The 26997-nt window shown below is 41.2% G+C and overlaps 3 protein-coding genes across 3 annotated transcripts; all 3 read right to left on the reverse strand.

Moving 5' to 3' along the window:
- Positions 1-306: 306 nt before the first annotated feature.
- Positions 307-1876, reverse strand: LOC125766923 (cuticle protein CP14.6-like). The gene is made up of 2 exons (XM_049433020.1): positions 1773-1876; positions 307-1077 (listed from the first exon to the last, which is right to left on the reverse strand). Exons 1-2 carry the CDS (start codon positions 1782-1784, stop codon positions 676-678), a joined length of 414 nt encoding a protein of 137 aa, XP_049288977.1. The 5' UTR covers positions 1785-1876; the 3' UTR covers positions 307-675.
- Positions 1877-13157: 11281 nt separating this feature from the next.
- LOC125769753 (endocuticle structural glycoprotein SgAbd-8-like) lies at positions 13158-16638 on the reverse strand. The gene is made up of 2 exons (XM_049438575.1): positions 15856-16638; positions 13158-14881 (listed from the first exon to the last, which is right to left on the reverse strand). Exons 1-2 carry the CDS (start codon positions 15865-15867, stop codon positions 14519-14521), a joined length of 375 nt encoding a protein of 124 aa, XP_049294532.1. The 5' UTR covers positions 15868-16638; the 3' UTR covers positions 13158-14518.
- A 9205-nt stretch (positions 16639-25843) lies between these two features.
- On the reverse strand, positions 25844-26759 carry LOC125769750 (cuticle protein CP14.6-like). The gene has a single exon (XM_049438572.1). The coding sequence runs from the start codon at positions 26692-26694 to the stop codon at positions 26254-26256; it is 441 nt and encodes a 146-aa protein (XP_049294529.1). The 5' UTR covers positions 26695-26759; the 3' UTR covers positions 25844-26253.
- Positions 26760-26997: the final 238 nt, after the last annotated feature.

The following is a 26997-nucleotide window of genomic DNA, read 5'->3' on the forward strand; positions in this document are numbered from 1 at the left end:
CTTAAAGACGGATGTCTGACCGGTGGTTGTTGTGTTGTGCGAGCTTGTAAGAGCCTTTATGATGGCTAAGAGTTGAGGCTCAATGGTTCTCTGCTAGCGTTAGCACCACGTGCAAGCGAAACCTTGAGCCGGAAGGTTTTACTAGCAACATCTTCTATGATTGATTTACACCGTCCAAAGCAATGCGAAGTTTTATGCGCGATGAATCATCTACATGAGGTGGATCGTTCATATTGAACTTCTAACCCAATTACATCCGAAACCCTTGTTGTCTTTGCGTTAATTAAAACAATACGAAACAAATAATTAAAGTTTTTGTTGGTTGTTTTATTTACAAACTATCAACGGGCTATTTACATACGACAGTGTTAGGGGAATTTCGAAGAAGAAAAATAGAACATACTTGAAGAAAGATTATTAAACCAGGTAGGAAAGATAGAGATGGAGGATAGGGAAAAGATTCTCCTAGGATGGCAGTGACAGTGTTGCCCATGAAGTAGATCTTTGTAGCTGTTGGCTTGATCCGGCGGTCAGTTAACCTCCTAACGTCAACCGTCCATCCGGATGCATTAGTGGAGTATGTGTCAGGTGATGTAAAGTATTCGAAACCATTCCGTAGATGGAACCGTTCGCTGACTGATTACTTGTCTGTCTCCGTAACCTCCGACCAGGCGCTTACTTCTTGCCGCTCAGTCGAGCAATAGCAGCGTTCAGTGCGTCCATGCTGAAGTTGGGGTCATCACGCGGCGGGTTGGCACGGATCTGCTCGAGCGTCTTCAGGACATGATCGGGAGCAGGTCCATCCACGGGCAGATGAGCACCCTGCGGCTGGAATCCATTCTCATCGGCAACGTACGTCACCTGGTACTGGGCACCATCGTCACCGGTGTACGAGTAGCTGCCCTGAGCCGACTGTCCGCCAACTCCGCTTTCCTGGGCCGCGATACCGTTGCTCGTTTCGTAGCGATAGTTGTACGAACCGTCCGGGTTTACGACGGAATCGGACACAAGCACCTGAGCCTGAGCGTCCTGTGGGTTTTGGGCGGCTGCGACGGCAACCAGTGCGGCGATGACAAACTGCTCAAAAGAAGAAAAAAAAACAATCTCGAGTCAGACAGACAGACAGACAGAAAAAACAGAAGATGCTGCAGACAAGTTGAATAATGATCCCGAATCGAAAGTGACAGTAATGCTAATTAATCGGATGAGAAAACATTTGCCAACCAAACACGTAAACAAAGCTCATGATGGCTTGAGCAAGTTCGAACTCAATCATCACTCAAAGCAGGTGGAAGTAAAAGACAAAGAGGCAAAAGAAGGCAAAAGTACAGCTTTAAATTACAAAATATCCAGATTCAACCGTAGACATACAGGATGTTTCAGTAAAAATAATAAATCTTCAACATTTTGTAATTAGTTCATGTATCACTACTATGAGACACTAAGAAATATCATGGAAATTACACCAAAAATAACCATTCCAGGTAATCACAGTTTGCGGAACCACCTTCACGAACAGTGTCTAATGGATTTTGAGGAAAAATCTTCCAATAAATATTCCACCACAACTAGCGTCCCACTGTGAGCTAAATTCGGCACACTTGCTTTCCTCACGTATTAACACACAGTCCCATTTAACACACTTTAAACAAGCGTGAGATTACTATTAGCAATCATCCGACCGCCTCTCGACCTGACACCACTGTCACTTGTTCGTCGATTCTTGAGGTACACTGTGAGCAATGATTCTTGCTCCCTTGCCGCACACTCACCAGCTTGTACATTGTGGACGTGGAGCGTTGAAGTTTTACTGGCCTGTGTGTGCCTTGATAAAAGCTAATGCGAGAACTGATATCAATTATCGTCCGGAGCGGCGCTTATATAGTGGCCGGAGATGACAAAAACCCGACCCCAAGCAAACCCACAGCATCGGGATGTCAGCCTCACCTGATCTCGCGCCACATCGCCACGCACGCTTGTGGTAGGGAGACCCCATCTGTAGCGACGGTTCCAGTACGCTTTGCTGACATCTTCACCGCAACCTTTCGATGGTGGCGTTGAGTGTATGCGCCACACTGTGCGTGCCATCCTCTCACTTGCGTGATCTATCATCCCTCCCGCACCGAGATCGGGTCTCGGGCGAACGAATTACATCTCCACCGGTACTCCCACCGCTTGGCGCTGGCGTTGGCGAATAACTTACCGACAAATGTCGCTGCGCCGTTCGTCGCCTGGTGCCTGCAAAGTCCTCAGTGCCTGCAAATCGTTCGTCGCAAACGCATTCCGTACGGATTAGATGCTTACTAGTGGATGCTGTTGTGCTCTTTTTCTTCCATTCCGTATACAGTACGCATGTCCGTGACGCATCCCGGCGGGCATCTTCTCGACCGAACTGCATCTGGGTATACGAATCTTGATGAACCAATTGTGACGATCCCCACTGCAGTGAACACCCTTTCTCTATCTTGGCCAGTTAGTCTTGTGTGTATGTGTGTGTCCCCTTCCAACAACTAAACAACCCAACTGAGGGACATACCAGGCAACGGATCTTCATAACGGCGAACGGAGGACCTGCGCGAGGAAGCAATGCCGAATGTTAAGTGGTAGCTGTTACCCTTCAACACCTCTCACTCATTACTGGGCAAGTGTGAAGAATCTGCACCATACCGAACTGTGTTCTGTTTCATTTTTTTCCTCCTATTTTTGTAGCAACAACTTGTACCCTCTCCAATTCTAATGACAGGTGTTTCGATACCTGATGGTAGGATTATTTTCGGACATCGGTTGATGATGATGCTTAATGAGGATGTTTTCAAAAATTGGTCACAGTTTCCCCAAACCTCTGGTTGCACGCAACGATCATCGAGACTGAAATGCGTACCAGAATGTACCGGAATGCCCTTTTACTTTCACGAATTCGTGAGCACGGTGTTTCACGCTGGTCGCGAAGTTTTTTTTTCTCCCGGCCGTGCTGTAGAAGATCAAGATCAATGTCAAACCCACGGTAATAGGGACGTGATGCCGTGCCACCAGCAGTGACCCACAAGGTAAGTGGACTCAATTTACCATCACCAGTTGATTGAGTTGGTTTTGGTGTTTGAGGAAATCGCACCGTTCAGCAATTAACCAATATTGCAAACCGATCGATTAGGAACTCTACAGGTGGAAGCGTAAACGTGGAAAATGGGTACCGTTCTGTGTGTGGCCAAAAATAGTAACAATTTTGGCCAATTAATGTCTAGGTTAAATTTCATTTAATATTTAGCCTTTAGATGATATTTAGTCAAGCATATTTTTTTTTTTGACAATATTTAATACACCCCTTTTTTCCTCATTCCTTGATATTTGTTATTATGAATCATCAAAAAATATTATAAAAACAAGTTGTTTTATTAAAATAACATAATTTTAAATCTTCCATCAAAACTTGATTCCACAATAAGCATAAAGATGAGCGGAATGTAGCTTAAAAAATCTATGAATAATAATTTTAAACGCAATATTAAACCCATTCAAAGCTACGTTTCGTTTAGGCTTCTGCGCAGATAAGATCGAGTCATTTGCAAGTCGATTGCAACTGACTCATGTAAAAAAACAACAGCGAACAAAAAAAGACCCACTTGATCGATCAATCGATCGATCGAAAAAGCAATAATTCGTTCACGCAAGCTCACACCTTGTCGCTTCATAAACATCAACGCAAATCATCCGAAAACCGGTACAGAAACGGAACCACAAGCCCGTACAGGGTGGAGACGAGGTTAAATGAAGCGTCAGATTTCCGACCCGCCATCGAATAGATCGGTCGCTTAATTGTGTTCGGGGTATAAAACGGGGCAAAAGTGAGGAAACTGAAGAGAGTAAAAAACAACAACTAACAAACCACTGCACCACCAAAACCACATGTCCTCGTACGGGGGCAAGCAATTTAATCCTGGTAGCGCTTTGTACCGATATAGGTTTCCTCCTTCCGTGCGCACGGGATGTGCGTTAGGAATGCGTGTGCGTCCCAACGACGGTGAGTGTCTCAACGAAAAACCGTCTCGTCTCGAAGAAAAAAAACCCCATAAACCCTCCAAGGGCGACGGGTGATAAAAATCTCGAAAAACGATTCCTAACAAATCAAAACGAAACAGAAACCGGTGCCTAATATGAGTATGATTATTTATAAATCTTTGACTAGGATGTGTTGTTATTGCATGGATTGATATTTTTAACTTCTCCGGTGGCCATCATTGGTGTTATTTTTAGTAATTCATCATTCGAATCAAACATTTAATTTCGGCAACCTTTCAACGGAATTTCTCTTAATTTTTTTCCCCGAAGACGTCTGCTTTTTGGAAAGAATTTCTGCTAACGTTAGGAAAAAAGCTCTCCATCACACTTCAAAACTGTCTGCGGGCTGTAATGTGCTGAAGGTCAACACGTAAAGCTGTTCGATGCCACACACTGGACAAAATAGTCATCGAGGCGGACACCGAATCGTCAGGTTGTCATGTAAAACTGGACGTTCGCTTTGCTGTAACAGCTGTGCAACGGCAAAGTCAACCGAATCATCAAAACCGATGTCCTCCATTTCTGTTCCCCCCTACCTTTTATTACATTGCTGCCTTCAGCCACCTGTTTATCATAATTTTCGAATAAATTTTAATATTTCTTCACACTCATCTTACGCCGTGCATCTTCCCCGGGCCTCCCGTGCCACCTCACCGCTTGGTACCTTCGTTGAGATGAGTTAAATTTGATGTTTTTTTTGGGACGAAAAAAGCGACAACCGTTTGTTGCATGCAGAAACGATTTCCTTACGGTTCGATGCCAATGCGTTGGGCAAATATTTGACCGTAGCTCCATAACCAGCAGAACTAGCAACAGTGACTCCGTTGTTCACGTTCGGAAGAGTATTGGCAGTTGCATAAGAGTGTGTATGTGTGTGTTTTTTTTTGCCTTCATTTTCTAGTGGAATGAGAAAGCACGAGAAATCTAAGTACATGTTTCTTCAATCTTGTGAAGATTGTTCGGTGGGCGAGGTTCCTCTCTGGTTGGTGTACTGTTAAACGAATAGAGGGAAGCATTTCATCTATAACTTCCTATGAAATGGTAATTTTATTTGTGTTTGAAGAAAGAGGTTACGATGTTATGAAGTGTCTTTACGCGAAGTAGTTCCATTTTTGTCGTCTGTAGCTAATTTTGATGTTTCAATTTTAATGTAAGTTTAATCTGGCTAAAAATTTTCTATTTTATTTTATCTAATTTGGAAACATTTTTTCATCATAATTATTGGAACTAATTATAATTAAGTTTTTAATTGACGACTGATTCTAACTCAAGCTTACAACAATCACAATTTCAACATGTGTCCATCCACAAAAACAAGTCTGCATTCGTAACAATGGTGCTAATTAATTGTGATTCTAATCAAATTTTGACAAACACACAAACAGTACAACGCTTACAAGGCCTTGATATTAGCACCAAATATGGCAAATGAAGCCGGTATGAAGAAAAAAACACTACTTCAGCAGATGAAATTCGCTAATGTCGTTTGCGGGGAGAGTGTCGCCTCAAAATATTCCCCCGTCTCATTCAGGTATTAGAGAGCCGATTTTAAGATGATTTATCGTGTCCCAGGGCCGTTTGGGGTGTAATTAGGAAACCCCTGTTTGCTGACCGGCAAACTACCAACCGTCAGCACCGATGTGATGAGAAGATGAATACAATTCCAAAGCGTGCTAATTCGTATAAAACACACACCTTACTGCACTGCACAGAACCGACAGATGGAAAAAAATAAGCATTAAACAGCTTAATGTCAACGCGAGGCACGTTGCAAAATTGGCTAGAAGCATAATTTCGTCATGTGTTTTCCAGCGCAAGGAAAATGCGCATCACGCACCCGGTTGTTTTTTGGTGCAAAAATGCAGATTTTAAATTTCATCACAAATGCGGCTTAATTTAAACTGCTTTCCATAACAGAAAAAAAGCTGCAAATAAAACAAAAGCTACAACCCATCAAAAGAGCTCAATGCCAGTAGGGAACGAAATAACTTAAGCGACGAACCCTTCCCGATGATTGGTGATGTGACCGTAGTTGAACCGTGAACTGTTTACACCACCCGATCTCTGACCCACTTTAGTTTATCGGGTCTTCGGGACTTCGGCCATGTTTTCAACAGCAGCAAACATCTTCAAAAATTAAACCTACCACGTAAATACAGCTCTCATTGCGGCCAGTTTCACGCGGCGGAATGTTTAATAAGACGGCTTGCATTCCCTAAGGTGCCCCAAAAAAGTAGCTCACTGTCATTCGTAATTATTGTCAATTATCATCACTCGAAAATTGTCTTTAAAAAAAACATCGATTACCGGGCGGTGGCAAGGGAAATGTGAAAAGATGATTTAAATTGATATTGAAAAGCGATTAAGTTATCAGAACTCCCTTTACTACTTGTACAGTGCGAAACGGCATGTGGCGCTGATGTACACGTTGATGCTGTGCACTTCAAAGTCCTCGTAGCCCATGGGGGAAAGCCGATCATCCCGATCACTGTTTGGTTGCAATCATCATAAAAATAATCAGCGTACGGGCTGTCAACGTGATGGTCAGTGTGGTGATCGGTGAATCAGACGCTAAATAAAGAAACAACTCCACTTGCTTCATGCATTCGATCGGGCAAGCTTGCATTGAGTGCAAGTAAACGAGCCGCCTGGAGAAGTGGAATCGAGCTGAAATAAAAAAAAATCCCCAGAACCGGCATCCATGAAGACGCATCGGAGGCTACGAAAATTGGCTACTGGTCAAGAGGTCAATGCAATCATGCAACGACAACCCAAACAGGGGAGGGGAAGGGGAAGAGACCACCACCAATGCGACGGCGGACAGACAAACCCACTGCAAGGTGCAAGAAGAGCAGGATAATTGATGGATTTTTACTCGTTTTCGGGGGTCTCCTCCATTTTTGTTGTTGTTTTGGTTGGCCTCCGTTTCCTTTCGGGTCATCGGGGCGGCCGAATGGTATGGGACTATCTTCGTCACCAAAAAGGTCAGCACGGACCGCAGAAGATATCGACGAAATCGATCGCTTTGGATGGCTCTAGAGCGAGCGGTTCATCCCTGCAGTCGCGTGAAGCGTTTTGACATTTTCACTTGCAAGAAATCTGCGTGCACATTATTATAGCCATGATGCCGCTTTTTTTTCGCTCTCTCCAACGCTCGATTGTTTTGTCGTTCCATCTTTGGCAATGGGTGGAGATCGTTCCGAATTTGCTAATCCGTGGCGAAGGATAACGTTTTGTATGGAAATCCTCTGTGAGTTATCTTTCCCTGTTGATGTTACAGTAACAATTTTCAACGGTTATATCACACCCTTAATCCTTGTGCACAGGGTCGTATCGAACGAGTTGTACTAATTTCGAATAATATTTAGATGAGCTCACAAGAACTGACTCAACGGTTCTCAAGATCAAATAACAAATTAAGGAAATATTTATTACAGGGTCTTTTTCTGGGTATTAGGATTTAAATGATTTTTATTATCTTAAGATCTAGATATTCAACAGATAAGCATCAGAACTCAGAAATAAGTCTTCTAAGGTTCTTGGCTTTAAGTGATGATTTCAAAATATTCGTTAAAGTTAGCGAGTAGGTTCTTGAAAGCCCAGATCACTGATTCCAAAAAGACTAAAGAACTTTAACTCAAACGATTATGTATTTTAGCATGTCATCCGATAAACAGAATACAATGAGCAATTCCATTGTTTACCTGCCGAAGTAAATGTATATTTATGAAATGAAAAATGTTACTAATAATAAACAGGACAATGGCTGTGGAATATCCCGCAATGGTGCTTATATTACCCTTTTCCAATCTATACGGTACCACCAATTAACAAAGCACTACCTAATGATTACTAATTTGTACATTCCACCTTCTTCACGCGCGTTCAAGTGCACCAAGATGACGTACGGTGCCGTAACATGAATTTGGGGAGTTGACTTCTCACCTTACACCATTTCAGTTCGGACACTTCGGTCAACACCGGCGTGCCGTCTTGGTAATCGTTTGACATTTGCACTGGACACCGCCAATACTGCAACAGCGCATCGTAACGCATCGTACACACGGCAAAACCGATTCGTTACGAGCATTTACGCTGCTTGCACCAGCCATAAACCTCCCCAGCACACACGCACTACATGAATTGGGCATATGCCGGCATATACTGTCATCCGTGCCGGTCAGATCTTCTGCCTTCTGGTGGCCTTGGGTCGAAAATTGACATTTAAATACCTCCTGGCCGACGGGGTCGCTGTGGGTTAGACATTCGGTGCGTCCGTTCGGTTTGCGCTGGGAATGGAATGGAACACATGCATGAATGTCACATTTTGACGAATGTCCCACATCAACCCATCGGAGAGATGTTTTCCTTCTTCTTTTTTTAAATTTTGGTTCAAATAAGCTGAAGTTGACATTGTTTCGAATCATATTTATTTTTGAACGATGCTTTTTAAACAGAAGGATGTAGAGGAAAAACATGGCATCTAACACGATCATTCATTTTGCTACCGAAAAACCTTCCCTTCTGAACGACGAGTTGATTTACCGGAGGCCAATGACACGTAGTTTGACAAGCTAGGTAAAAACAAGCTTGGTTTGTAAAATTGGTCGCCCGGTCTGTCCCTGTGGTCTGGAAAATAAAAGATTTACTTTCTGAGCGATGGAACTTGAACCCAGACGTGTCCCATTTTTGGGTTTTGTTTTTTTTTTCTTTTGGGAGGTTAAGATGGAAAACCCAACCTCAGTGTGCCTCAACAATACCGCTGGCTCGTTGTCAGTTTCAGGGTCGATACAGGAAATTGTACCGACAGTGTGCGTTTTGGCTGATCCATAATGGACAGACGGGTAACGGGGCTTCATGAAATGTCTCGTTATGAAATGATGTTGCGTCAAAAAAAAAACGTCACCTCTCCCATTTCCTTCCAAACCTCCGTCACCGTCACACACCCACTGGGAACATTAATCATTTTGTTTGACCTTTTCGGCTACCGGCAGCATCAAATGGTTCGTTTCTGGTGCGTCAGATTGATGTTCGGCTCGGGTGTGTTTGTGTGGATATTTACCCCTAAAAATGGGATGTATTAATTTATGCTTAATTGGGCGCCCACACGCGCACTTTATCTTCTTTCCCCTCGTCTGTTCGATGCGAAACCGTAATGAAAGGTGCAAATGAGAAAATTGACAACGTATAATCTGCTAATCGCTCGGAGGGGTATCTCGTTCCGGTGCGATGGTAAACGGTAGCGAAATATAATATTTATTCTTTCCATGTTGGATAGTGCTTTTAGCACGAAATGAGGCGAGATGAAATTGGGCAATTGCATATGTCTCACCTTTGAGTGTTTTGGTACTCATAATGCAGCTAATAGAAATTCCGTAAAGTAAAATCTCGTAAGAAGATATCTTAACTAAAAATTTTTTTATTCAATTTATAAAATATTATATCTAAAACATAATTACTTAACAGGCTACCAAAAGGAATTTAGAGAAAATGCTTCTAGTTGGAGTGACAAAAGTTATTTATCGATCGTAACTGGTGCTGAATGGTATAAACCGCGTAAGCACAAAGAAAAGCTTCAACACATTCAATAAGGGATCTTTGTTTCAAGCTAATCCAAATGCCCTCTTCCACTCCACAGCAACAACATCTGCATGATCAGCTCTTAAACGCCTCGATTATGCCGGGGAAGTTTTTTTTTGCATTGGCCTTCACCCAAACGAACCGTCTACCAAGCGCCAAGAGTGAAGCATTCGTAGGGTTCAACCTAAGGGGTCAAATTAGTCCAACGCATTGCCTATCGATGTTGCTGACACAGTTGACATCGGACGCCCCATGCGAGCGTGTCCCCCAAAACATCGGCCAACGTATATTGATGTATATGCTTCGATACCGGGCCACTTCCAACCAGCCAAACGGGAGGAGGTTCGTCGCTTGTGGAAATTTTACAAACAAATTACAACCGTCTTCGTGGCGCGGCACCATATTGTGCACTGGGTTGGACGCATACGATACGCCGGCGTGAAGATGCACGAGTCGCTTTCCTTCCATCGGACCGGTTCGGTGTACCCTTCGTCATCCTTTCTCCCACCGTGGAATCGCTTCATCTGTACGCTGAAGGCCATTCGGTACGATAAATGGTTAAATCAAACGATGCCACTTGAACCGGTGTAGCTCCATGTCCCCGGACCGATGCTTGTCACATCAATACAATGTATTTGCTCATTAGCATGCCATTTCTGTGCCTTTTTTTCGTTATCTTGTAATGGTTAGCGGAATCGGAACGGATTTCCCGGCGACACTTAATGTCGTAGTAGGATTTGTACAATTGTTTAAATTAGTTTATCTCTTCCGATTTTGTTTAACCATATCATATTTCCCAACCAGAACTAAACGATCACAATTTATCGTATCTGCTTCTATCATTTCTTCATTTACTCAAAGACTAAAGCAAACATCTTGATGAAATGAATATGTCTCTTCTACACGCAGTTGAAATGAAATCAAAAGTTATTCACTTTCTTCCCTTCATCTGCAACGTCTGCAGACGTCATCGTTTCATCATACACCTTCTTACGGATCGCGTGTACCGTGTTTCCACCCAAGCAATCCATTGCGTGGTCGTACCTTTATGTGCAATCGATAGATACGACCGGCTCGCATCCTCTTTCACCAGGTCAGATTATTGTGGGACATTTAATATCTTGCCGGTTAAACCCACCGAACAATTTACACGCGAATGCGATGTAGCGCGATCGAAAACGATGACCGGCAAGGGAAGATTCACCCGTCAGCGTTCCGCACGATGACCTGGTTCAACTTCAACACACCGTGGTAGCGCACAGTCATATTCTTGTTTCCCTTCCGCCCACTCGGCATTTTCTTTCGCGCCCTAGCTTACGCGCTTTTCGCAATCTTCCCGGCGACTGACCGAGGCCGTTGGTCCACCCTTGTTGAGGCTTCCTTTTTTTTTTGCTTCGTTTGCTTACGAAAAGTTGTATCTTCATCAACATCTTCGGCGCTCTGCGTAAACGTCGGGCTACGCAAGGGATACCCGAAACCTGTCCGTATTGCACTGCGGATCGAATGAGATCGCGTTGATCGAATGCAACGAAAGGTGGTGAATGAGAACAAACTTGGTTAAAAAAAAATTCATCTTTTTTTGTAACGTCACCCTTGTGCGGTAGCAATGAGTAATACAATAAATTGAAAAATAGTTTTAGAAGCGTAAGTGCAGAAATCTTGAGATTTACAGTTCTTTCGGTTTAAATGACCGTCCCAATAGAAACTTGGCAAATTAACTCAATTATTTGCTTCAAACATTAAAACGACTCGATAATTACCGTAAAACTTAGGGTATCTCGCTTATCAACAGTTTAAATCTATTGATTGCATCCTCACAGTCATTCCAACAACGGTTCTTGAATATACGCCTGTGAGGTATGCAATTTGCACAACTTTTCGAAAATGTAGACAGGGTTGAGCAATCTACGGCTTTTTGAATTGCTGCATAAAATATGAAATTAAATACGTAAGTAAAATTAATAAATAAATATTCCATTGACTTTGGGACATTTTCCTTATCTCATGAATTGGTGCAAGATATAATAGGATGAATGTAATCTGACTATCTAAATACAAATAAATTTAGAACAAGTATGACTTGGCAAGCTCTTGAGTCAAGTAGAAGAAGAACTAATCGAACATTATATAGAACAATGACAACAATAATGAGGTAATTTATAATTCGTTTATCTATTCATAAGACAACAAAAATATCAAGCTTTTAAAAATCTATTGGACAAGATCTGATTTGAGAACTTGGAAGCTGAAACTTTTAATAATTCCTCCCGAGCTTAAAGCTCTCGATCAAAGCTAAGCTTTGCTATTTTGCAGTGATGATTGCAGTAAATTGGGCTTGAGTTATTTTATTCCTTTTTGCATTTTGTTTTGTGACAGCATAATCCACACCATCGTCTGTCATGCCTTATGTATCTCATAAAATATAACCAGCAGCAAAGAAAACAATCATGTTCATTGTTATTGTTCATCCAGACAGTATATATTTCTCTCAGTGATTTAAGCTACTAATTTACAAATGATATTCACTGTGTGATTCCCAACTTCTCAATGATGGTTGTGCATTTCATGCAAATGTTGCTCATGGTGAGGGATATTAACACCATATGCTAATAACAAATACAGACTAAAAACATGTAAATGGTAAGCTACACAGTAGCAATTCAATATGTTGTTCCCTCGCCTATCATCGCAAAAGTCTTTGGATTCCCAGGATAAAAAAAATCTTAAAAAAATCCACCGGTTTTTGTTGGCATATGAGTGTGTGATTTTTTTAAACTTCAAAATATTCATCTGAAAAAAAAACATTCCCGTGATGTGACATCTTCCAGAGAACAGCATGATAAGCTCTATCACTTAGCAATAGCCAAAGGGTAAAATTCGCAACATCGCATCTGTTAGTAGTCTTTTTCGCTTTTTTTTGTTTTTTCTACCACACGACTTTGACAAATTGGAAACGTAACAAAATCTAACCGCTCTCCGTTATTTCTCTTCTTTCCATTCTATACCGCTGGAAGATGGTTTACTGTCGTAGAGGGTTAAAACTGATCTGGTTACTATTGGATTTGTATCGATTTATTCAAATTAGCCATTTAACGGTTTCCGGACGGTGGATAAAAAGGTCCTCGCTGCATGCAGAGAGACTTTGCAAAGGTCAACATTCTGGATATTTGATGTCTCGTGTAGTTTCGGCCGCTATGCCGAGTAATGATAGCGAACTGTTTAGATTTGTCAAGGGAATATAAATTTTGCATCTTACGGTTAAAGGTCCTAAAGATCAAAGTTATCCTTAGAATTCCTTTTAAATTTCTCATTCTACATTAGATTAGCAGGTGTTTTATTGTGGACTCATCTCAGAAGAAATTTAAAGAAGATTCGTTTTTAGCGAACTGAGTACAATCAAACTTATCAAACCGATGGATATATCGAAAATCCACTTTATTTAGATGTTTTACTTATTATTGATTCCTTTTTGTTTTGTTTTCAAGTAAGCGCCTGCATTAGCGAGATGACGATCAAACCGAACAAATCGAAAACGTTACACACGCGTGACAATCATAAAATAAGTCTTTTTTGTGGCACTATATCTTTATTGCTTTGGCTAAAACAATAAAAAAAGTGTGAGAAAAAAGCATAGCCATTGATTCGTCACTACCATTCAATTAATGTTACTGTTAGTGTAACAAGATTAGTATCGTTCCTAGTGGCTGTCATAGGAGTGATATCGTCATGCCTTAATTGGCCAAGTAATTAATAGCTTTCAACTCAAAGTTTGACTGCAAAACTTTTCACTTGTGGTACAAATAAAGAATTAAAAGCCATTGGGTTGTGAACAGCTTCTACCATTAATCGCAAGCGTTGGTATATATATATAAAAAAAGTCGTGTATATGCATAATTTTATAAGTTTCTCTAATCAAAACAGGCCAACCTTGGTTATGAATGACAATGAGATAAAACGTGTTTGTAGTGCCTCAGGCGTTATCTCCCCGTAGATACAATAGAGTTATGTTTTTTCGCTATTTCTTCATTTGAAATTTTGCCTTTTAAACGAACGACTTCAACGATCAATCAAGCGAGAAACGCCATCCGGAACATTCAATTACAGTTCGTTTTTCCCCCATCTTAACAGCCACTACCGGATGCTCTAAAACACACTCCCAGACGTATCGTACCATTCTTCACGCACCCACAGCACCTTTAAATGGTGTGATTTATTTTTATGTTGCATCCAACAGTTCACGGTAACATCGGTATCAAATTTCACGCGTTGTTTCGGAACACCCGCCTCGTACAGAATTGCGTGTCTGATCATCAAAGCTCACACCGAATCGTCACATCTATGGGTGTCATGCGGTGTTTTTTGATGGTGGTACTTATATTTAAGAGATAAAATATGCTACCAAATTGACCGACTGGTGCATAGCGACTTTGGAAGCTCGCTGTGTTATGTTAAGCTGAAATGGCTGAAGCTTCCTTTCTGGTAGCACACCTACAGCTTTGTGTTACTAATTGGCCCACCTACGATGAATTTTACCTAGGAAAAGGATACCAAATATTCTGTTTGACTGTAGAGAAGTTATAATTATTGATTTTTGACATTATTTAAAACCAAAGAATTTGAATAATTTGGCCCTGACAGACAGCATTCAAGAATAATAGCTGAAATAAGTTCTTTCGCTTTCAAAGGCAATTGCCAAATAGGTACAATTAAAGGTTTTATATTTCTTTTTTTTACAAATGTGCTTCGAGTATTATCGGGTTTTATCACTAATGGCCAGTTTAATGTGATGATGATGATGACCGGGAAGGTCACCACCTAGGTTGCATGTACGGTGGTTCCATCGCTCAAAAACCACATTCTTGAACATCCTTGCTGTCCCTATCTACTTGCCACCGTTCTGGCTCGCCTGTTTGGCCTCAATGTATCGTAGCGCCCGAAGGATATACTCCGGAATGGGTGGTGGCGTCGGTAGATGGACACCCTGCGGATGGAATCCATTCTCATCGGCGGTGTAGGTCAGCACGATCGGAACACCATCGTCACCGACCCACGAGGCAGACCCCTGTACCGACTGTCCTCCGATGCCGCTCTCCTCCGCCTGAATACCATTGCTCGTGGAGTATCTGTACGAGTAGGCACCGTCCGGTTCGAGGCGAGATTCGTGCGTCAAAATGTTGGCCGAAGCATCATCTGCGGCGGGAGCAGCCAACGAGACGGCGGCAGCCAGAGCGAGCAGGGAAAACACCTGGGAGTTAAATGGATAGCAAAACAGTGCGTACATAAATGAGCATAACCATTAAAGTGACAATTTTAATGAGCTGACGAAGAAAAAAAACATGCTTATAAAGATTAATCTGAGAGCTTCAAAGCAAAACATTGAATCCGGATTACACACGGCAGTAGGTGTTCACTGAGTTTCATTACTGACACGTTTAGTACTTTCGATGTACTTGAAAGATTGAATTGTGGCAGTACAACCACTCCTACGGTAATGTTCATCTCCGCTTTTTATCGGTTTACACAAGGACGACTTATGACGATTTATTAAAATGAAGTGCTCGGTATGATTTGGTCACAGTTTGTTTTAATTATGTTTGTTTAAATATGTTTGATAAATTTGATCATTATCTTAACGCTAGAACCACCTGTTCAGTCATATTGATTGCAAAGCTTCGTTTTCATCACATTATGTTTTAGGATTAAACAATTCCCAATTAGTTGATGACTCTTGCAAATTCATTCTACAAAAAAATCATTCGACTCAAAAAATCATTAAAATATGATCAAACTCTACAAAGTTGTATTTAAAGTTACCGTCAACAAAAAAGGCTTAAAACGCTTAGCAGTTCTACTGTTGATAGACAATTCACTTTAAAATTTTATACAAATACTTTGAAATTATCTACTTATTACTTATTTCATACTAAATTTCGTCTTAAAACCTTGATAAGTGTATTTTAATTTATATTTTTGCTCAAATTCACTTCCCAATCTGTGGAATGCGTTTTATTCACTTTGTTTTAAACACTTTACATCACTATATGCCCTTTAGGTAGGTTTTTTAAGTCCATCATTGAGGATGAGTTTTTATCAGCTTTTACTACCAATATCGATCCAAACTGTATGATGTATTATATAAGTTACTTCACTTATGTAATAATTGTAATCACATCCCGAGTAATTGAAGCGTGTTTTTTCTTTTTGAACTAGGAAACTCACCACTTTGAACATTTTTATATTGACTGGTTTTATCACTTGGGGATCTTTAAATTACGTGCACGCACACACTACACAGTCAAACTTTTCGAATTGAAACTTTTGCGCTTGATGCACCGAAGACGACGACACTGGCTGACTGACTGGACCGAACCGCCCAGCAGCTTTATATATTGCGGGATGGCTACTACGAGCTTAGAAGATTGTCCCAAAAACGCTGCCCAATCTAATCGTCTCTCAAAGCTAACGAACGCGGACCATAATGGATCATCCGAGCCACTAATACAGATCTCCCATGATTCGGGTAGAACCCCTGGCACGAGTCACCCTGTGCTCTTTCGGGTGGAAGAGGTCCAAGTATCGATGCGCACTATTGGGGCCTTCCATTGGGAGGAGGGGACTCAGCCCGTTGATAGTGAGAGTACACGGAAGACGTACGCACGCTCACATAAGATTGGCGGTGGTAACAGGGAGAAGGAGAATAGGATGCCTGACCACCAAACGGGCATCAAGCGACGAACCGCATGAATGAGCTTCTTCGTGGAACGTTCATTCACAAGACAGTTGGGATGTGGTGTTTTTTTATTGTATTCTGCTTAATTTCTAAGTAAATTAAGAGTTCATCCACTTTAGGGTGGAGTGGTTTTTGGTTGCTATTTTCCCACCCTTGAAATTGTTTATCGTGCTGCTACTGATCAGTTTCAATGGTAATGTTTTGAGGCAGCTTTGGATACAAAGAGGTACAATTTATTAGCTCAAAAGTGTTTTTAAAATGGTGAGCAATTTATGAACCCAATCACACTGAACACTTAACTTCGTGTTTTGTAAATGGCGATAATATTTGGCTCTTCTAACAATGATCTTACAATATGTTAATTATTTTATTATCACAAGCGAAATTAGTACATTACGATAGTGATGCATATAAAATTGACTCAGTTTTAACTGGAAAGACTAAAAACTTAATAACATTAACTTATGGATAAATATTTTGCTATTTTTAACAATTACTCAAAGTTGTATATACTTTAATAACTTTAAAAAAATCATTACAAAATGAGGATTTCATGATGTTTTTACAATTTTAAGTTAATGATTTTCATATTTTTTTTTTCATTTTAATATCAATTCGATTTTATACATGAAATCACCATAAAATAATTTCACTGAAAATGGAACTTTACAGTAAGAAATACTCCGGAAAAGGTAGCTTTACTTTGGCTTAACAATTTTGCTACCATCGCGTACTAAGCCATATGGTCTTGGAAAGGTAAGGATGGAGTCCAGCTTTGATCCGAACTCATAACATGAGATTGTCTAAGGTCAAACGGTTTTGGCACAGAACTAGGGAACCGCCCCAATAACCAGCTAATCCGTACCTCTTATAGATTCCCACATAAAACAAAACACTCAGCCGAATGAACTCAAAGGGGTGACGCAATCCTTCCAAATAGACCATCAATTCCAGCCTTTGGCGTAGGCGATGAACAGATAATTCTTTCACCAGTGCAGAAAATCCTCTACCCTCTAGCATATTGTATCTATGAAAGGTGCCTCAATTAGTAGTCCTACGCACACATGATCCCGTTCCATTATGATACGCAGGATAATGTGAAGCATTTGTCATTGGAATATAACACATAAGGACTGTCACGAGACGTTTGCTGGGAAAACAAAAAAAAATCCTCCGAGTGGCGTTTACCACGCACGATTCGTATCACTTTTCCTTTCAAATCAATCAAAACCACTAGGAAACCTGTTCGGATGGCTTTTTTCGGTGTGATGCGACTGCACACCTATGCTGAAGGTCAACCGAACGCTAAACATGTCTGTTAAAGGTGCGCGGGAAAAACACAATACCACCTCCGAAACGTATTGTGGGGCAGCAATTTTTATTGGATTTCTCATCGTAAATTTTCTTTTATCTCTTCGCTGACTGCACGGGATGACGATCGACATTGGCGGTTTATTGGAGGTTGTTGTGTGTATCTTTTTTTTTCCTTCTTCCTCTGCGCAAGCATTAGCATTTGAGTCGAATTTCACACACCACCAGACATGAATGGGCCAGTGAAAATATATTTGCTCCGCTATGGCCGAACTAGCCAAATGGGTTGAGAAACAATGAGAGGGTTTTGAAAAATTGCTTCCTGGTGATTTCATTAAAGTGCAATTCGGGAAGTGTTTTGCCGTTCCGATCGTGGTTCGTGAACCGAAAGGAAGGTCTTAATTAAACAGTAGGCGGTTGATCGGCGTTCTGACCTTATCGGGGTCATTTATTTAGAAGATTATCCCTGTCAGTGTTACGTTTTGCTCGGGAGGCTTTTTTTTCTTTTGAAGAATCTTTACACCAATTTAACATTCCCTCCTACTTCTACTTCCGTTACAAATATATTTGCATGTTTACTATCATAGGAATTGCTTCTAATATGTTCTCCTTTTCGCCCGAAACCTATTCTCCCTTACCAAACGCCAAGAACACAGGGAACATGTATGAACGAACTAAATTTGTAAACAATGAATACCACTCCAAACGGAATTGCTCACTCAACATCGCCATCATCGGTAGCCGACAAACCTAAATTCTCACAATAAATTCTCACTTATGACAGGCGGCATAACGCGGCACGCTTGGAAAAAGGGCGATTGGAATAGGAAAAAAAGGTTTAAATGCCGTGTTAATTAGTCTTAAAATTCGGTAACACCTTCGGCGATGGGAATGGATGGGCAGAATGGTAAAACCTAAGCCAAATAAGCAAATAATTGCTTCGTTATTGTTTCGAAGATTGCTGTCACGGCAGAAGCAGTAAACGAAAGAAGCATAAAATGATTTACGATAATCTTTAATTGTTATTAAATGTCACCAAAGCTCATAAAAATAATGTGATGAAAACCATTCGGCAATCATCAGTTTGCTTTTTATTTATTGATTTGGTTGTTAATTTTTTGTTTAAATTCGCAGCATCTCGGATTTCAAAGATTTTAAACAAATTTTATTTTTATAATTGTAACGTTTCACTGGGGAATAAGTGGTTAAATTTATTATAATTATTTAAGTCTAATAGGAAGTCCCACAGAACATTCAAAATCAGAACTGTTTTATATTATATTTGTACAGCATCCTTCAATCCTTCATTACGGAACTAAATATCATCATCTACTACGCACTGATCATCGTCGCCAAAAGGCTCATTCAACGATCACCATCTTGGGCAATATTCAAATCTTCTCGCCTCCGAACTGCGAACTTTTACGAGCGCCCCTTATTGCCCATAAAACCATAAGCAAAAGATTGCAAAAATAAAACGTTACCTGACACGATGAGCATCAGCCAAAAATGAAAAACCATTCACCACCATTCCCCACGTACCGTTCCGTTGCAGAACGATCGATACCAATTAGCCTTGAACTTTGCCACGGTTTCGATATCGAGCAGTTTCGATAGCAGTCGGTAGGCACCTCTTCGTATGGGTTCTTACTTTGCTGTTTCCTTTATGCCAAAGCATCCCAAAATCTTCCTTTTTTGACCGGGCTGATGAACCCACCCGGTAAAAACTGGCGTGATAATAAATTGGCGGCACTGATTTGGCAAATGGTTGCCAAATCGAAGGATTCGCAACGGCAAAGGTGTTGTCGTTATAGGTATGGCCTTTTAGCATTGGAAAGCGTTCCACTTGTCGGCGAACGAATCCCGCTCATTAACCTAAATTGCTCATCCTAACCGACGGTCGAGATGTGTACATGTGATTGACGACACTGTCAAAGTTCTTTGGTGATTCCTCTTTTGCGGAAGTTCTAAGCGTTCCTTTATTTAGAATGAGAGATGGTTTGCTTCAAACCAAGGATAAGGTTTAAATTAATTAAAGGCTAAATGGTAGATGGTCTAAAATAAAGTTGCATCTGGGAAAAAATAAATGCGATTTAAGCATTCGGTCTAATACACGGAAGATCAAGTTCGTTTTGGATCAACCACTTCTCATAAATAAGCTCAAATCTAAAGAGCCTTTTTTAAGGACTAGTTCGAACATTTCAAAGAAAACTTAGCATCACACGAAGCCAAATACTTACGAATGGAAGGATTATGATGTGTTGTATAAAGCAGAAACATAAGCTTTTTCTAAATCGCTTTAATATACCTCGATCTACCCACAAACTCCAACCACCTACTGACAAATCTGCCAGCTGGTGACCTCATAAAATGACTCGTCCTTGCCCACCTTGGCCGAGCATCATCATCCCTGCTAGCGCTATTAAATAACTACGAAACATAAGCATGCTGAATATAAACATTTTTCATGTTCATGCCATCAAACATACTTAAAACATTTAAAAAAAATACCGTCATCCCTATATTATGGACACAATTCATACGACCTAAATGCAAAGTTCGGTCAGAATTGTGGCTCGCAGACAGACTGACGGTTTGTTGCGTTATTCGCCACACGCATCAACAACAACAGCAGAAAAAACCGAAATCACTCTATTCGCTGGTCGGATTATGATTTACGGCCCATTTTGGGTTGGTTCGAATTTTTATGTTGCATTTATTTTATATCGAATTTTTTTAACAATCACAATGCTCGGTTCACGATCGTACATGGGCCGATAGATCGTTAAATACGCATTAGGTTTTTGGTGGATGAATTCAGCTAAACGGCCGTTTTGCGTAACCTACACTTTAGTATGAAAAGATAAGACGTAGAAAGTGTTGTTGATAAGCATTAGTACAATTGTAAGAAATATTGTGTTTAATGGAAACCATCTCCAAAACCCCCGTTTAAACAAGCGATTCCCTAAGTTACAAAAGTGTTCCCGACGACAAAATCGAATTTACTGGATCGCTTTTGGATTAACACATCCGAATCAATCGGTTTCGGCCGCCTCTCACCTGTCCGCCTGCGACAGTCAACCCGCGGTTCGGTTCGATTTGCTCTGGCATATTATTTTATGAGGACAACCTAATCGAATTAGGTGTGACATAAAAACTGAGATACGACAGACATAAAGATCGTTGTTGTGGATATTGGTCGATTAAAAGCTCAGCTGATGATAATGATTCACTTGGGCTCTGGGCGCATGCACGAGTGTGTGCACGTGCGTGTATGTGTGAGAGAGGGTGTGTTTAGAGACGCGCCAGAGCTAAATCAATGGAGCGTTTGTATCACGGCGATCACGGGAAGAAATGGTGGAAAGGGACGCCATAATGCTGTGGGAAATGTTAGCCCAACAAACTTTTATTGCCTCGAGAAAACGTTAAATATTAAAGTGACATCATGCCGTGGCCGAAGGTGAATTGCTTACGTATGGAGCGTCTCTATGAGCGCTGCTAGTTTCCTGTATTTGTGTACCGGGTTTTCGGGTGTAGGAGTGGAATATGATTACGGTTAATACGAGAAAAAAAGATGTTGTCAGAAAATGAAACTTGTTTAGTTAAACCCAGTTTTTTTTATAATTCAAAGTTTGGGAATTATTTACTCATTTTAAATAGGTACTAATTTAATGTTTGCTCTTTCACATCGTAAAAATCGACCTAGAAGTTTTTCCGTTTTTGCATCGCTTCCGACTCCCCGGGGGGTTTAAAAATTCAATACCCCTCCCCCCGTTTAACAGGATTTCCTTTCCGATTTAAGTGGTTTCCATTCAACCCTCACCCGGTGACAACGATCTTAAAACGTTCATTCTTCGTTCGTTGGGTTTAACGATCAAACTTTTCTGAGGGTGAAAACTCAACTGAACCCCTTGCTAGGTCGGTCGTAAAAATTTTGCATCATTTGGCCCCGGTAACTTTAGCTGGATGTTTGTTTTAAATACGTTTTTTTCTCTTATCTCACCAATTTTAGATGAAAAGTTAAATATGATGTAATCTTTCGTTTGGTCGTAAAATTAGCAAATGTCACGTAAAGAGAATTATAAACACTATTAGAATTATGCCTTCAAGGAAATCACATAGGTATTAGACATAGAGAAAACTAGTATTTTTAATAACTTCTTGGTTTATAATTGATAATTGATCGGTTTATTATTATTCACATACAGTTTAAGATATTTCTGATATTTCCGTAACAAAGGCTTCAGACATTCAAATACATTGAGCTACTGCATGTCTGGCTCCCTCAGCGCTTCTGAGGAGCGCTCTTGCGGAGATATGCTAATCAAGTGATTGAGGTCACTCATGTTTTTTCGTTGACAGCAACTTATCCTTATTCTTATTAGCAACTTCAAGCTTATCAACGTATAATCAATTTTTTGAACAATTACTTCATACATACTACAAAGTACTTTAAAGAATCCAAAACGATAGGCGATAGGCAGAGAGGTCAAAATGCTTTTTTTTTAAGGTCAGAGTGCTTTTTAAAATATTCCAGTAAATCGCATTCTGGGTACTGTTACCCCTCGAATCGTACGGTTCAGCTGGCAACTGCAACGAAACCATATCCTTTGACCTATCGAGAAGCATTATCAACCCCTTTCTGTCACAATCACCGTATCGCAGCTGTCTATTCTCACTGTTCCACCATCAAAAAAGCTACACCGAAACCGTTTTGGATCATCCTCATCATCAAATAACCCTGACGACACTCCTGATTTATGCTCCCTGATGAGTTTTTGAAACAAAACGTACGTTTAACGTTTCGTTCATCGAAAACGAAAACAGAAAAAAACCACCACACAATTCCGTTTCGACAGCTGGAGTTCCCGAAACCGACGGATCTCCTCCCCATAAGTAATCCGAGACGACGCATTTGAATAAATGCGTCGCAAATTAGCAGCTCGTCATTAAAGCATCGACTTTATAGGCTCATTATTTTATTGAAAGTGGTATACCGTGGGGCGTGTGGGTGAAGCTTGCGTTGAGGTTCATTTTCACGCTTCCCAGGCATACCCAAGCTTCGGTGTGGATCCATTTTCAACCCTCCCGAATGAGTTATCGGACGATTGTTGGTGAACGGAGGCTCATATTTTATATTTCTCACAATGGGTTTTTGTGTAGCTGTTGGCAAGATTTATTTTATTGCAGCTATCTAATCACGGAGCAAAAAGGGATCACAAGCCCTCCGTTAGGAATGCTTCGCGCCTAAAGTCGAACGCGTTTGAACTCATTAAACCTTAATCGCTCTTAAATAGAGTGACATTTTGCACAAGGACATCATTTAGGAGGTGAAATAGTGTGATCGTTTATTTAAAACGCTTGAATCGAAGCATGAAAAACGAATGTTTTGAAAGGAATTCTTCTATCAATTTCACGCTTGTTTTATTTCTTTTTCAAAGTTCAATTTCTTATCGCTAAAGCACAATCGCAATCAGTAGCTGCTGATAATCGGAATCCGAAAGCGACACTAATTGCATCTGATTAACCAGCCACTGAAGTTGTCCATTATATCGGCGAACTTATTTAGACACATTTCTGGGGCTGAAAACCACCAAAAAAACAGACTAGAAACTAACGAATCTCGACGACGAATCGAGATCATCCTCGTCGGGGTTACCTTGAACTTCTACCAACATCCGGCACGCAGCGCTTGATCGACTGATCGACGTGGACAGATCAAATATTGGATCGAACTGCACGAGCTCATAAACGAGAGGATGTACGAAATAAAAGCCACAACCCACGAGACCGTCTAGGTAGATCCGGAACCTAAAGGCAATTGACACTTTATTAAATTGAATTCCTTCCAACAGCCAAATGTTAAACCGTAAAAGATCAAACCAGGTTTTCCACCAGGCTTCCAGTGGAAGTAGCCAACCAATGCGTCATGCGTTGCAAAAACCAAAGCTTATCCAGATGCGAATCGAAACATTACGCCGGCCCGTATCGCCCTGAATATATTTACCGGCTTCAATGACGACAGAAAGCGAACCAAACAAACGATTTGCACCCTGCCCGCCCTGGGTTGGGTTTCCATTTATAAAGCGTGTATCTTTATGATCCAATTAAGTTGTCGTTGCCGCGACTGTTGCTCTACGGTCTGTCTCTTCCTTAGCAGTCGGCGACGACCTTGCCTGTGTCGGTGCAAATTTTATTTCCCAAAAATTTGTGTCCAATTATGAATGGAGAGCAGCCGGCGGAGCATGGAGTGGACCACTGTTGGGCAGGTGGATTGATGCAGTTTTCGCATTGCACGAGACGATCGTTTGTCTGTGTGCTAGCGGGCTAGTTCTACAGCTGTGATCTATCTCATTTGTATGTATCGCCATTGTCAAAACAGATCGCCATCAGCATTGCCATTCCTTTCGCCGGATACATCTTGGCGATCCGATACGCATAAATCATCTGCCCTCATGGGGTGACATTTGCTTTTCCGCGTTCAAAGCCACGAAAAAACCCGTCTTCCTCGATCGGTGAGCGGTTCCTTCAATCACAAGGCTTGGAGCCAAAATGCATTGAGCGATGCATCGATCATAACGCCAACGGCGCAGCAGGTGGCAATACGGCACGGAATCGTCCGTTGGCGTTGATCCGTGGCGTCAAAGTGCTTCATTTTTGGTTTCAATGTGTCAATATTGGCACAAGGCGAAGAAGCTTATAATTTCGTAGAAAGATAATTTCGTAGAATCGATTGAACTGAGCAAACATGTCCCCATACAACAGTAATAGAACCGTTGCCTGCCGGGATGAGTCGATGCGATACGCTAAAATTAGACTAATATTTGTACAGCTTCTTCTTTTGTGCGTATTTATGCGTATTGAGCGATTGTTTACATACGATCGTGCCCATAACAACACAATGGGTGCGAAATGGAACCATAGCTTAATGATATTATGGTAGCAAATTTTGTTTGTTGAAGAGTGAGTTGGTAAATTCTTCCACTGGAAGTTCATAGTCCAATAAATTGAGATTATGTACGCTGACGTAGGAAAGGGGCTTTACGGATTATGCAATAATTAAGACAGTCTACAGGGAGTGAAGTTCAATATATATTACTTAAATTAAAAAATATGAAGTTTGCATGTATGATGAAAAAAATCTTTCAGAACCGTTTAGATAATTTAATTTTTAATAATGATTAACAATTAATATTTTTTGAACATGTTGTGAAAAAAACTTCGTATAATTGTAATCAATATCTACTGATTCACATAATAAAGTAGTAGTAAACTAATTCCAATACATTGAAAAATCATATTTCCCTCTTCCGACTGTTGATGTACCCCTCGGTGAGCAAAGCATAATGTATTGCGCATTGCATATCTTCAGGCGTTTTACAATGAGTGATTCTGCGAGCCAAAACGATTTGAATGCCTGTTCGCTTTCAGTTCGTCGTAGTAAAGTGTCGTGAGATTATACATGATGCAATATGAGACGTTTTTAAGACAGAGTATTTCCTTTTTGTCCTGTCTGGTATTAAAATATTGGTCCAAGCGAAAGCACACATAAGTGTTCCGCGCACTGTTAATCTTAATTAGCTCCGACATGATCATGTGATAAGATCCACTTCATACTGTACAAAAGCGCCAAAAGAATGACAGTCAACCAGCCATTTCTGCACCAACCGCTGACTTCCAATAAGATTCCTGCTCATTGCTTTCCAACTGCACTCGGGTGAACTGCACCGAGCCGCGGACTAACAAGCGACGTCTAGCATAAGACAAAGAAATATCATTACTTTCTTCCCCTTCATTATCATTCCATGCTGTCTCCGGCAGACGAACAGAATTTCAGACGGTAAACGAAGAGACAAAAATTCTTTCTCCACTGTACGCAACTCGAAGGAAAGAAGTACGCAAAGCTGAATAAAAAAAAATGTTGTCTCAAAAATCACACTCGACGGGTGGCCAACATAAGGCGCCGTATGTGTTTCACTTAATTGTGGCAATCAATTATCAAATGGCTGCTGTCGGTAGAATGCACCTCGTTCATACTACAGAATGTGCTTTATATGTAGGTCAGTGAAAGAGAGTTATGTCATTGATGCACGAACTGCAGTTGGTCGAGATTTTTAATTCGTTTTTTTTTCTTTTCGTTGAACTGGCTCAAGTTATTTCGTTCTTTTTCTGAGTCGAAGGGTTTGACCGAAAAAAGAAAGAACAAAGTTAATCCAATGTTGGTTATTGGGTCAATGTGTAATCCGATCATGTAACTACTTCTAGAAATTATTTAATCCGACTTAATTTCTGGTTCTCTTCATTAATGTTCTTAAACTCTGTACGTAAATAAAACAACATACCTATAATATTTGACACCGGTTTTATTTCATTTCCGATTGGGGATAACAAACAAATTCAACAACGAAATTTAATTTTTCTACTTAATCCTACTGCGTGGTGAATGGGCGAAATGGCAAAGTGAAGTGATTGATGCATGTCCTAACACACACAGGACGTCCGATGAGATGAGCGTTGGCTAGTGATTTCCATCCTGAGAAGGGTATGATCCAGTTCCGATCCAGCACTCCAGCACTTTAGTACTGTCGCAGCCGAGCGATGGTGGCATCGAGCGCTTCCAGACTGAAGTCCTTCTGGTCCTTGGGCGGGTTGGCACGGATCTGCTCGAGCGTCTTGAACACGTGCTCGGGAGTTGGTGGCGGCGTCGGCAGATGAGAACCCTGGGGCTGGAATCCGTTCTCGTCGGCTACGTACACAACACGGTACTGCACACCATCCGGTCCGGTGTAAGAGAAGACACCGTTGGCACTGTGAGCTCCGAGACCTTCCTCGTGGGCAGCGATACCGTTGCTCGTCTCGTAGCTATAGCTGTAGTGACCATCGTCCTTCAGCACATTCTCGTACGCTACAATCTGGGCATGAGCGTCCGGGTTTTGGTGTTGCGAGTAGGGCCGATCGAGCGGTCCCGCCACAACGGTGGCCACGAGCAGGGTAGCAGCGAACACGAAACGGAACATGTTAAACAAGGATAGTGGTGCTACGAAACACGCTAATGAATTGTCGACGGTGGCTGATTAGCTGCAACTGATGCTGACAACTGATCCAGTTCCCTAATTTATACTGACTTCCAAAAATTTGCATCGTGCACACACGCCACGCCCCAAGTTGGGTCGGGTTCAGCTCGTTTCAAACCGACACTTCGTGGTTATGGGCGAACGGTTGCAGCTCAAGACTTTCGGTCTGACGCGGTGCCTACCCAGGGCCAAGGTCAAGTGTAAACAATTTTCTCGTGAGAGATACTTTTGCGTGGCAACAGCACG

This window comes from Anopheles funestus, chromosome 3RL (genome assembly GCF_943734845.2).
Source record: "Anopheles funestus chromosome 3RL, idAnoFuneDA-416_04, whole genome shotgun sequence".
In the NCBI taxonomy this organism is placed as follows: Eukaryota; Metazoa; Arthropoda; class Insecta; order Diptera; family Culicidae; genus Anopheles; species Anopheles funestus.

What these genes read in the sequence shown, in the direction of transcription:
- LOC125769750 (XM_049438572.1), bottom strand. Translation starts at nt 26,694, where the DNA reads ATGTTCCGTTTCGTGTTCGCTGCTACCCTGCTCGTGGCCACCGTTGTG.